The 13160-nt window shown below is 49.4% G+C and overlaps 1 protein-coding gene across 1 annotated transcript in view; it reads right to left on the reverse strand.

Annotated features, from left to right (window-relative positions):
• Positions 1–13160, reverse strand: part of ADAMTS16 (ADAM metallopeptidase with thrombospondin type 1 motif 16) — a 173280-nt gene that overhangs the window by 42090 nt on the left and 118030 nt on the right. The window contains exon 17 of the mRNA XM_068990533.1: positions 3524–3650. Coding sequence (XP_068846634.1) covers positions 3524–3650 — 127 coding nt within the window. The remainder of the gene's footprint in view (positions 1–3523; positions 3651–13160) is intronic.

A 13160-nucleotide genomic window follows, 5' to 3' on the forward strand; every position in this document is an offset into this window, starting at 1 on the left:
AAGCATCGGAGAATTAAACCAAGTGGGGAACGTTTCCAGCACAGGGCCCTGAGCTACGGGGCAGGAAACACTCCCAGCAAGCCGGTCCTGGAGCTAGTTTATTCCCAGTCACTCTGATAATCAAATGAACTGAAATACTTCCTTACCACCCTGGGAGTTAAACCCTTTCACATATGCGGACCACCTCGGGGACCAGGGTCCTTTCCACCCCTGGGTAACCTGCACACTGCTACTGCTGTCGCTTCAGTCGTGTTCTATTCTTAGCGACCCCATGGACTGCAGCCCACCAGGCTCCTCAGTCCATGGGATTTTCCAGGCAAGAGCACTGGAGTGGGGTGCCACTGCCTTCTCCAAACCTGAACACTGCCAGGTGTGAGCATTTTCAAGGCTTAAACCTAAACTGCCGTTGCTCAGTTTCTCAGTCATGTCTGATTCTTTGTGACTCCACGGACTGCAGCATGCCAGGCGCCTTCATTATCTCCCAGAGTGTGTTCAGACTCATGCCCATTGCGTCAGTGATGCCACCCAACCATCCTTCTCTGTCGGCCCCCTTCTCCTGCCGTCAGTCTTTCTCAGCATCAGGGACTTTTCCAATGTGTTGGCTCTTCGCATCAGGTGGCCAAAACATTGGAGCTTCAGTATCAGTCCTTGCAATGAATATTCAGGATTGATTTCCTTTAGGACTGACTGGTTGGATCTGCTTGCTGTTCAAGGGACTCCCAAGAGTCTCCTCCAGCGCCACAGTTGGAAAGCATCACTTCTTCCGGTGCTCAGCTTCTTTATTGCACGCCAAGTGTTACTGCCCCCTCCCTGTCCCTGGCAGTATTGCTGTAAGAAGATCGTTAGTTCTTCATGATCACCAGAACATGACCTTCCCCTGCTCATCTCCTCCCTCATTTCTACCAAATGGACGCAGTCACCCTCGTCTGGATCTCGGTTGTAAGAGAAACAGTTCTGCTGAAGGGTTTGTGGGAGTCAGCAAAATGTAGACAGACAGAAACGATAGGACCATCCAAAGACCAAGCGGGAGGAAAGCAGAGAAGGGCTCCGTTTGTACGCGGAGGAGGTATCCATGACAAGACGCTTTATCTACACCCTTCCTCTGCATCCCTAGAATACTGCAGAGAGAGGCGACGCATCCTTTACCATCTGGAAAGAATTTCCTCTCGTTCTGCCTTCAGCCGGTTGACCAGGAAGGCGTGCAGTGAGCGCTTGTGCTTGGGAAACAGCGATAAGAGGAAGCACAGGAAGAGCCGCTCCATTTAGATAAACTGAGAAATCGAAACGAAATAAATACGCGTGTGATTTATGGCTCATGTATCAAAAGCAAGCCATAAAAATGCCTGATCCTCGCTTAAATGAGCCGGGGGAGCGCCGCGCGCTGCCGTCTGCGCGGGGCCAGCAGAGCCTCCTTCCAGGCGCGCGGAGGCGGCGGCGCGGGGCCTCGCTCGGTCCCTGCGGCGCGGCACGAAGTGCTGATGCTCCAACACCAGGCCCGGGGTGCCCCCGCTAGCCCCCTCCTCGCAGACATTTGAGAACACCTTCCTCCAGGCTGGGAGGCTCCCGGACTCCCGGCTCTCTGCCCGCGGAGATTTACGACCTGGGTTCGCACCCGGGGCCCTTGTGCGCCCCAGACGCAGCGGTGCGCACGTGTGGATGGAGACCGATGGGGGCGCGGGGGGCGGGGGGCGGGCGGGGGAGTGGGGAGTCGCAGGGCTGTTTTTTTTTGGATCATGTTGGTTAAAAAGAAGATGACCTGTGATTAAGATGTTTTAAACCGCCCCCGCCCCCGCCCCGGGGTCCTTCGGGGAGCCTCCCTCATGAGCAGGAAACAGCAGATTGCTCCCGGCTCCATCCTCTGAGCCCCCTCCCCTGTCAACCAAAGGCGGGGGGAGGCTGAGCATGCAGCCGTGCCCTGTGGCGGCGGGGGCTTTGTGGGGTCCGGAGAAGCGGGTGGACGCTCCGCTTGAGAGGGCCGTGGATGGACACCTCGCAGGAGGCAGTCTAGTAGGGAAGACTTAGGCTCTCCCCGGCGTCAATAGAAAGCTTGGGTGTTCGGCTCACTTAATCAGGAAGGAAAAACTGGCAGTATTCTGGGCAAGAAAGAAAGGTATCTTACATACCTTTCTACCTGTCTTACATAGGAGAACAGAACAACTTTAAAATCAAGACCTATTTTCCCAGTTCAGTAGGGTAATATGACAGTGCCCAGGGATGGATGCCTGGAACATAGTTCCTCCTTCTCTGTTTGTCATTGATCCTTCTGCCTTACAGACTGCGTAAATAGCTAATGCGAACTTGTTTCTTCTTTCCGGGCAAAAAAGGAAAGAACCAAGATTTAGTGAGTGTTTAGCGCATGTCCTGGACTGAGTGAGAGCTTTCACACGGATTCCCTCCACACTTCCTTGACCTACACGGCCCTGATTAGTACAAGGCAAGGGTACTAACATAATATAATATAATATAATATAATACAATATAATATAATACATATAACACGAAGAATATAATATGTCCTTGTGCTCAGCCATGCTCGCCTCTTTGCCACCCCGGGGCTGTGGCCCGCCCAGGCTCCTCGGGGCACGGGATTCTCCAGGCAAGAAGACTGGAAGGAGAGTGTCCATCTCCGCCTCCAGAGGGTCTTCCTGACCCAGGGTTCGAGCCTGTGTCTCTTCTGTCTCTGCCCTGGCAGGCGGATTCTTTCCCGCTGTGCCACCTGGGAAGCCCCCAAGGACCCCGCTTTCTGCTTTTGAGGCCAAGTTCAGCAAAGCCAGCTGCCGCGGGTCTCTAAAATCAAGACGCCTGAGGCCACACGTGACATGGTGAGTGCCTCAGCTGTCAGAAGGGCCTAGTGAGCTTCCCTTCTGTAAACACGTTTCTCGGATACATTTGACCACCCCTCTGTGATGATGAAGCCAGGGAGACGCAGACAGACCGTGGACGAGCCTGGGGGGTGACGGCTGCGGGAGGCAGGGCAGGACCTCGGCTGCCCCCTGGGCTCCTGCCCCCGCCTGAATCAGGGGACTGGGGCTTTCTTGAGGAGCGTGTTGGGGTGGCGGTGCTCGGGAAGGGTGACCGAGATGGCCGAGACCTGCTGCCCCACTTGCACAGGGTCCACCCTCCCCGGACAGCTGGGACAGGCCTCACCACGGGCTCTCCTAACACATTTCACTTGGCAAGGAAAGGAGACATCGGGGCAGGGCACGGAGGCTTAGTGGGAAAAAGTTCCCCTGCCCATGGCCGCTGCCCCTCCTGCAGCCTGAGCTGAAAAAAGCCAGAACAAGCGCCGTCCACTCCGAGACCTTCCGCGCCCCTGCCCAGACTGGCCAGGCCCGCCCCCACCCGAGCACACTTTCTGTGGCTCATCTGTTCAGGCAGCTCTTGCTCCTCTCGCTTCTGCCGTCACGGATCACGTGGCCGCGGTTGGCACTTCTCATCCCCAGGCTCAGGAGCCCTGAGGACTGGGCGGGCGTTATACCTGCAAACCCCTGACGCTCGTTCAGAGGGACGTGGCAGTTCTTACCTGGGGGGACAGGCAGACACCTTGCAGGGCACGACCCCTGTGGCCGGCCGGGCGTCGGGGCTGCAGAAGGAGGTGTTCACGGGGATCCGCAGGTCTCTGTAGCAGCCTGCTCTCGTGGTTGTCTGCCCTGTGGGAGAGAGGGATGCGCGGTGAAGACTCACCGACACGACCCGTGGTAAAAGCAGGCCAAGAGCTAATGACGTCTCCGGAAACCTTTTTCCTGCATGTTAGCCTGCTTTTGCATGAATGACACTAGGCTGACTATGATATTCCACTTCTCTGGTCTGTCCTGATGATTTTTATTAGTGGATTTCATCTGTTCTGAGACGCCTTGTTTCTCCCCCTACATTAAAAACGTAGATATCTGCTTCTATTTTTGGCTGCACGTAGGCCCTTCACTGTGGTGTGTGGCCCCCAGAGTGTGTGGCTCAGAGGTTGCCTTGTACAGGCTTAGTTGCCCTGAGACATGTAGGATCTTAGTTCCCAGACCAGGAATTGAACCCCTGTCCCCTGCATTGGAAGGTGGATTCTTAACTGCTGGACCACAAGAGAAGTACCCCACCCTGCCTACACTTTAACATCTTTAAATGTGTGCCTCGCTATTGGTGCCAGCTTATATTTGGTGAAACTATCTGCCCCCAATCTGGTTTTAGCCCCGACGTCCCCAGGCTGGCCTCCTGGGCTCACAGAGCCGGCCGTCTAAGAGATACACAATCCATCAACATGCATTCAAAGCAGGCTTTCCTGAGGCCCCTTCTCCAGGGGTCTGTGGTTTCTGTGTAGTCAAGGGATCAGTCTTGTAAGCCTCTGATTCCCACTCCCATGCCTTGCTCTGAGTCCACTGTTTAACTGATACCACCTATATTTCCTTTACACACACACACACACACACACACACACACACACACACACACTCATGCCACTCCCAGATTAAAAGCCCACTCTTCTCTCGTTAAACTGGAGACCTCCCAGCCTTGTCCTCCAGGCTTACACACACACACACACACACACACACATGCTCACGCTGCTCCCAGATTAAAAGCCTGCTCTTCTCGTTAAACTGGAGACCTCCCGGCCTTGTCCTCCAGGCTTACACACACACACACACACACACACTCACACACACACGCTCACGCTGCTCCCAGATTAAAAGCCTGCTCTTCTCTCATTAAACTGGAGACCTCCCGGCCTTGTCCTCCAGGCTTATACACACACACACACACACACACACACACACTCACACACGCTCACGCTGCTCCCAGATTAAAAGCCTGCTTTTCTCGTTAAACTGGAGACCTCCCGGCCTTGTCCTCCAGGCTTACACACACACACACACACACACACACACTCACACACGCTCACGCTGCTCCCAGATTAAAAGCCTGCTTTTCTCGTTAAACTGGAGACCTCCCGGCCTTGTCCTCCAGGCTTACACACACACACACACACACACACACACACTCACACGTGCTCACGCTGCTCCCAGATTAAAAGCCTGCTCTTCTCTTTTAAACTGGAGACCTCCCAGCCTTGTCCTCCAGGCTTACACACACACACACACACACACACACACACTCACACACGCTCACGCTGCTCCCAGATTAAAAGCCTGCTCTTCTCGTTAAACTGGAGACCTCCCAGCCTTGTCCTCCAGGCTTACACACACACACACACACACACACACACACACACACTCACACACGCTCACGCTGCTCCCAGATTAAAAGCCTGCTCTTCTCGTTAAACTGGAGACTTCCCGGCCTTGTCCTCCAGGCTTACACACACACACACACACACACACACACACACACACTCACACACGCTCACGCTGCTCCCAGATTAAAAGCCTGCTCTTCTCGTTAAACTGGAGACCTCCCGGCCTTGTCCTCCAGGCTTACACACACACACACATACACACACACACACACACACTCACACGTGCTCACGCTGCTCCCAGATTAAAAGCCTGCTCTTCTCTTGTTAAACTGGAGACCTCCCGGCCTTGTCCTCCAGGCTTATACACACACACACACACACACACACACTCACACACGCTCACGCTGCTCCCAGATTAAAAGCCTGCTCTTCTCGTTAAACTGGAGACCTCCCAGCCTTGTCCTCCAGGCTTACACACACACACACACACTCACACGTGCTCACGCTGCTCCCAGATTAAAAGCCTGCTCTTCTCGTTAAACTGGAGACCTCCCGGCCTTGTCCTCCAGGCCCGCTGCTTCCCTCTTGTACCGACATCTCCCCTGGTCCTCTGACCCCCAGACCCCACCCACAACTGTGTCTGTGCGTGGAACGTGGTCCTCACCAGCTGTCCCCGACACACCTGGAGGCAGTCCTCTTGTCCCCCTATGCAGGCCCATACCCTGTGCTCTGACCCAGCACCTTCCCGTGCTCAGGGGTTCTCAGACTCGAGTGTACATCTGAACCTCTCGTTAGCTTAAACACCCTCCCGGCCACTTCCAGAGCCTTGGATCCGGCAGGCCTGGGATGTGTCCTGAGAGTGTAAGTTTCTAACACGTGCTCAGTGTCCAGGAGCTGCTGCCCCGCGGACCACACTTTGAGAACTGCTGCTCTAGGAAATAGCAGAAGCTGCCACTTGACTGTCTCCTGTTACACAGGTGTGACAGAGTAAAAGATGGATACCTGGTCTCTGTCCCTGGTTCTTGGAACAGCTCCTAGAACCTTTGGAGTCTCCTTTGTGAGCTGCTGAGCAGACTGGTTGGTGGCGGGGGGGAGCCCCACACAGCGTATGGATGGAGCTGGTCCCCAGAAAGACTGAGGCATGATGAGAGGGTTTGCAGCCCAACCCCGGACCTCTGGGAAGAGGAGACGGGCTGGAGATTTAGTTCAATTACCAATGGCCAACGATTTAATAATCCTGCCAGTGTAATAAAATCTCTATAGAAACCTGTAAATAATGGGGTTCAGAAACCTTCCAGGATGGTCTCTCTCTCAACTGCTTCAGTCATGTCCAACTCTTTGCAATCCCATGGACTGTAGCCCACCAGGCTCCTCTGTCCATGGGATTCTCCAGGTAAGAACACTGGAGTGGGTTGCTGCGAACTCCAACATCTCATCCTCTGTTGCCCCTTTCTCCTCTTGCCCTCAGATTTTCCCAGCATCAGGGTCTTTTCAGTGAGTCACCTCCTCACATCAGGTGACCAAAGTATTGGAGCCTCAGTTTCAGCATCAGTCATTTCAATGAATATTCAGGGTTGATTTCCTTTAGAATTGACTGGGTTGATCTCCTTGCAGTCCAAGGGACTCTCAAGAGTCTTCCCCAGCACCACGGTTCAAAAACATCAATTCTTCAGTGCTCAACCTTCTTTATGGTCCAACTCTCACATCCATACATGACTACTGGAGAAACCATAGCTTTGACTATATGGACCTTTGTTGGCAAAGTGATGTCTCTGCTTTTAAAGACGCTATCTAGGTTTGACATAGCTTTCCTTCCAAGAAGCAAGCATCTTTTAATTTCATGGCTACAGTCACCACCGCAGTGATTTTGGAGCTGAAGAAAATAACGTTTGTCACTGTTTCCACTTTTTCTCCATCTATTTGCTGTGAGTTGACAGGAATGGAGGCTATGATCTTCGTTTTCTGAATGTTAAGTTTTAGGCCAGTTTTTTCGCTCCTTTTTTCACCCTTATCAAGAGGCTCTTTAGTTCCTCTTCACTTTCTGCCATTAAAGTGGTACCATCTGCATATCTGAGGTTATTGATTTTTCTCCCGGCATCCTCGATTCTAGCTTGTGATTCAGCCAGTCTGGCATTTCGCATGATGTACTCTGCGTATAAGTTAAATCAGCAGGGTGACAATATACAGCATAGACATACTCCTTTCCCAATTTTGAACCAGTCCTTTGTTCCACGTCCTTTGCTCCATGTTGCTTCTTGATCTGCAGACAGGTTTCTCAGGAGACAGGTAAGGCGGTCTGATACTTTTATCTCTTTCAGAATTTTCCACAGTTTGTTATGATCCACACAGTCAAAGGCTTTAGCATAGCTGATGAAGCAGATGTTTCTCTGGAATCCCCTTGCTTTTTCTATGAGCCAACGGATGTTGGCAATTTCTGGTTCCTCTGCCTTTTCTAAATCCAGCTTGTACATCTGGAAGTTCTCAGTTCTGCTGCTGCTGCTGCTGCTGCTGCTAAGTCGCTTTAGTCGTGTCCGACTCTTAGTGACCCCATGGACTGCAGCCTACCAGGCTCCCCCATCCCTGGGATTTTCCAGGCAAGAGTGCTGGAGTGGGGTGCCATTGCTTCACATACTGCTAAAGTCTAACCTGAAGGATTTTGAGCATAACCTTACTAACATGTGAAATGAGCGTGATTTTACAGCAGTTTGGACATTCTTTGGCACTGCCCTTCTCTGGGATTGGAATGAAAACTGATCTTTTCCAGTCCTGTGGCCACTGCTGAGTTTTCCAAACTTTTTTGCATATTGAGTGCAGCACTTCAGCTGCATCATCTTTAAAGATTTGAAACAGCTCAGCTGGAATTCCATCACCTCCACTAGCTTTGTTCGTAGTGATGCTTCCTAAGGCCCACTTGACTTCACACTCCAGCGTGTCTGGGTCTAGGTAAGTGACCATACCGTCATGGTTATCTGGGTCATTAAGACCTTTTTTGTATAGTTTTTCTGTGTATTCTTGCCACCTCTTCTTAATCTCTTCTGCTTCTGCTATTTTTAAGGCCTCCTCAGACAACCACTTTGCCTTCTTGCATTTCTTTTTATGGTGAAGCTGGTGACAAGTTTGGTTGAGATATATAAATGCTCTGTGTGTTTGCTTAGTTGTTCAGTTGTGTCCAACTCTTTGCGACTGAATGAACTGCAGCCCGTCAAACTCCTCTGTCCATGGGGAGTCTCCAGGCAAGAATACTGGAGTGGGTTGCCACATCTTCCTCCAGGGGAACTTCCCAACCCAGGGATCGAACCCAGGTCTCCTGCATTGCAGGCGGATTCTTTACCAGCTGAGCCACCAGGGAAGGCTAAGAATAGTGGAGTGCGGAGCCTATTCATTCTCCCCAGGGGATCTTCCTGACCCAGTAATTGAACTGAGGTCTCCTCCATTGCAGGCGGATTCTTTACCAGCTGAGCCACCAGGGAAGGCTAAGAATAGTGGAGTGGGGAGCTTATCCCTTCTCCCCAGGGGATCTTCCTGACCCAGTAATTGAACCAGGGTCTTCTGCACTGCAGGTGGATTCTTTACTAGCTGAGCTACCAGGGAAGCCCATATGTATATAATTTGATCACTTAGATCAAATTTCCAGAGGGCAGAGAGTGCAGCCTGCATAGATTAATTTGTTCCCACACTTGTTAAGTGGTTTATCAGCCATTGGCCAATTTCATTAGATTCAGTAAGTTCTAAGATCAAGTCACCTCTCCCTGTCCAAGTGTTCCAAATCTGCTTATTCAACCAACGACAGATGGAGAAAACTGGGGAAAATATTCTAGAAAGTTCCAAAAACCAAACTTGCATTGCTACATGCCAGTAACTTTTTATACAACATTTCCCTTGTATTTACAACTATTTGTGTATCATTTTGGCTTTCCCTGGTGACTCAGATGATAAAGAGTCCACCTGTAATGCATGAGGCTCAGGTTCGAGCTCTGGGTCAGGAAAATCCCCTTGGCGAGGGCACGGCAACCCACTCCAGTATTCCTTCCTGGAGAATCCCATGGACAGAGGAGCCTGGTGGGCTACTGTCCATGGGGTCGCAGAGAATCAACCGCTGAGCGACTAAAACTTTCATTTTCACACTTGTAGCATTTATATTATATTAGGTATTATAAGTAATCTAGAGATGATTTTAGAAGTATTTGGGGGTGCACTGTTTATTGCAAATACTACACCATTTTATTTATATATTTGGTATCTGTGGGGTATCCTGGAACCAGTAAGAGTGACACTGTAGTGATTTAATGTGCTGTGTGCTCAGGCGCGTCTGACCCTTTGTGACCCCATGGACTGTAGCCCGCCAGGCTCCTCTGTCCACGGGATTCTCCAGGCAAGAATACTGGAGTAGGTTGCCATGCCCTGCCCCAGGGGATCTTCCCAACCCAGGGATCGAACCTGGGTCTTCTGCATTCAGGCAGATTCTTTACCACTGAGCCACCAGGGAAGCCTAGTGATTTAATAATGCTTGACAAGAAACCGTCAAAATATAGGCATATAGGCATATTCTATATTCTACAGTACTTGGGAAGAACTGAACACAATTTTGATGATTCACCCTATGTATCAGTACAGAGATGAAATCTGAATTGGTATTTTATGAACTTATTTTTCCACTTGCTAACAGGGAATAAGAGACTATTAAATTCAAAAAAAAAAAAAAAAGAAACAGATGTTACTTTAAAGCTGTTCTATAGTGAATGTTGTAAACTCCCTTAAAGCTATCCTTTCTAATCTTAGTGACCCAATTTATGGGAGGACATACTGAACAACAGTACCAGTTTTTAAACCTGTTGGAGGTCAGTTCTAACGAGTAGAGAAGGAAAATTAAACTTTTCTCTCCACGTACATGTCCACTTAAAAGTCCATTTTAGAAGTTTCTAACCAAAGTCTTCTGGCACTTTTGGTGTGACTCTATGAATAATGGCTTTGGTTTGGTTTCCAGTTTTGAGACTGAAGACGTGACATTCATGAGACATTCTTATGCTCAAGTCTTAACAAAGAGTTAGGCCAAATGATCCTGATGAGCAGGGTACAGGCTCTCGGTCAAGCAAGCAGGACATTGCTTTGCTTTGAAACAGAAACAGAAGTGTCCTGTATTAACATATTCACTTTTCCTTCTTGGTGGAGATGTTTTTCTGACTTTGGTGCCAGTCAAGTCCCAAGCTTTTACCTATTAATTGGATAAGAGGGAAATCCAGATCTAGTCACTTCTGGAATAATTTTAGTAACAACGTGATAGGAAAAATATAACCTAAAGGGAATTTGCCCAACACATGTCTAACTTCTGACTCGGCCAGTTACTTTTTTAAGCTGGTGACACTGGAGACCTCTCACTTTTCCTAGTGGGGCACTATTGGCATTTTAGGTTAAAATATTATTTGCTGTGCAGCACGGTTGCCATGTTGTAAAATATTTAGCATCCCTGGGTCCTGCCCACTAGATGCCAATAGCAACCCATGGCAACTAACATGCCTGCAAACATATCCAAATGCTCCTTCTAAGGAACAGCACAGCCTTTGGTTGAGGGCATTGATAGACCACAAGCAGATAAGGAAGAAAGTACATGCTTAGGAAAAGAGAAAGGGGAATGTAAAGCGTTGCTTGGAAATCTTTAGTAATTTCTAGAAACAAGATCAAAACAGGACAGTGGTCATCAGATTCATAGGAAAATTCATTTAAGAAATGACAATGACAAAAATGCTATAAAACAGAATTTATGGTGTGTAGCTCAAAGTAAGATCCAGAGGGTATTTCACAGCCTTAAATACCTACAGTGATAAAGATAGGTATGAATGGGAATAAATGAATCTAATACTTAATTCTGGTGTTAGAAAAAAGGATAGCTCATGGACTTCCCTGGTGGCTCAATGGCAAAGAATCTTCCTGCAATGCAGGAGACCTGGGTTCGATCTCTGGGTTGGGAAGATCCCCTGGAGAAGGGAACAGCTACCCACTCCAGTAATACAGCCTGGAGAATTCCATGGACTGTATAGTCCATAGGGTCGCAAAGAATCAGACACAACTGAGCGACTTTCACTTTTACTTTCAAGGAAGCAGAAAGAAGGAATTATATAGATTGGAACAGAAGTCAACATATTAGAAAATGAACAGGCATCAATATATTTGGATGCACACAAACATGTGAAGCAGAAGTCAGTATGTCAGGAAAGAGAAAACAGTGAATCCAGAAGCTGATATTTGGGAGAGGAGCTTATCCTCAAGCATAACAAGCTGCAACTCTGCTCACCCCCCTCTGTCTAGTTCTTCCCTGGATTACAGGGGCTCCAGGCAGGCCCTTCAATCTCTGCATCTCTTGTCTGTGAGGCTGTCGGATAGATCCTGTCACTGAGATGCTTGAGCACATGGTGTGGTCAGAGCCGCAGCATCGTGTCCCTGGCAGCAGGGATTTAAAATGTGGGCTCTGGCGGATGTGAAGTCTGCAGTAGTCTCCAGACATTTTTCTGGGAATCACCTACTTCAGTGCTGGGTCAGCTCTAATCCTCGCCAGGAACTTCTGGAATGTTCGACACATTCCACCTCTTTAGTAGCCGGAGCAACTCTGAGACCTAAATGGGTCTCTCTGACTTTTACTGCCCCAACTTTTCCAACTATTTCGTAAACATATGATCCTTTATAGTAAATACCTTCCTAGGATACCTAGGATGGATTCTGTTTTCCTGGCTAAACTGTCACTGACATACTAACTTAATGAAAAAACAAACAATAAGCACAAATATACAAAACAAGAAATCAGGGTAAGGAAACAGCCACAAGTAGAATAAACAACTGGAAAAGACCCTGATGCTGGGAAAGATCGAGGACAGGAGGAAAGGGGGGCGACAGAGGATGAGATGGCTGGATGGCATCATTGACTCAATGGACATGAGTTTGAGCAAGCTCTGAGAGATAGTGAAGGACAAGGAAGCCTGGAGTGCTAAATCCATGGGGTCACAAAGAGTTGGACACAACTGAGTGACTGAGCAAAAGAAGAAACAAAAATGATTTAATTAGAGTACTTTGTTCAAATGTATTAAAATATTTAAAATCCTAAAGGAAAAAAATGGTTTTAATTAGCAAGACTACTCTCAAAAGAGATAAATAATCTAATTAGTCTAATTACCATACATATTATAAAAAAAAAGTCAAAGATCTAATGCCTGAAAAGGTATCAGATTCAAGTGCTTCAAAGAAATTCTACCAAATGTAGTAGATACTGCTGCTGCTGCTAAGTCACTTCAGTCTCTGTGCGACCCCACAGACGGCAGCCTACTAGGGTCCTCTGTCCCCGGGATTCTCCAGGCAAGAACGCTGGAGTGGGTTGCCATTTCCTTCTCCAATGCATGAAAGTGAAAAGTGAAAGTGAAGTTGCTCAGTCATTTCTGACTCTTAGCGACCCCATGGACTGCAGCCTACCAGGCTCCTCCATCCATGGAGTTTCCAGGCAAGAGGACTGGAGTGGGGTGCCATCGCCTTCTCTGGTAGTAGATGCTGCTGCTGCTGCTGCTGCTGCTGCTGCTGCTGCTGCTGCTGCTAAGTCACTTCAGTCGTGGCCGGCTCTGTGCAACCCCACAGACGGCAGCCCACCAGGCTCCCCCGTCCCTGGGATTCTCCAGGCAAGAACACTGGAGTGGGTTGCCATTTCCTTCTCCAGTGCATGAAAGTGAAAAGTGAAAGTGAAGTCGCTCAGTTGTGTCCGACCCTTAGCGACCCCATGGACTGCAGCCCCCCAGGTCCCTCCGTCCATAGGATTCTCCAGGCAAGAACACTGGAGTGGGTTGCCATTTCCTTCTCCAATGCATGAAAGTGAAAAGTGAAAGGGAAGTCGCTCAGTTGAGTCCGACCCTTAGCGACCCCATGGACTGCAGCCCCCCAGGCCCCTCCATCCATGGGATTCTCCAGGCAAGAACACTGGAGTGGGTTGCCATTTCCTTCTCCAATG

Source organism: Capricornis sumatraensis, chromosome 18, assembly GCF_032405125.1.
Source record: "Capricornis sumatraensis isolate serow.1 chromosome 18, serow.2, whole genome shotgun sequence".
NCBI classification, from domain to species: domain Eukaryota; kingdom Metazoa; phylum Chordata; class Mammalia; order Artiodactyla; family Bovidae; genus Capricornis; species Capricornis sumatraensis.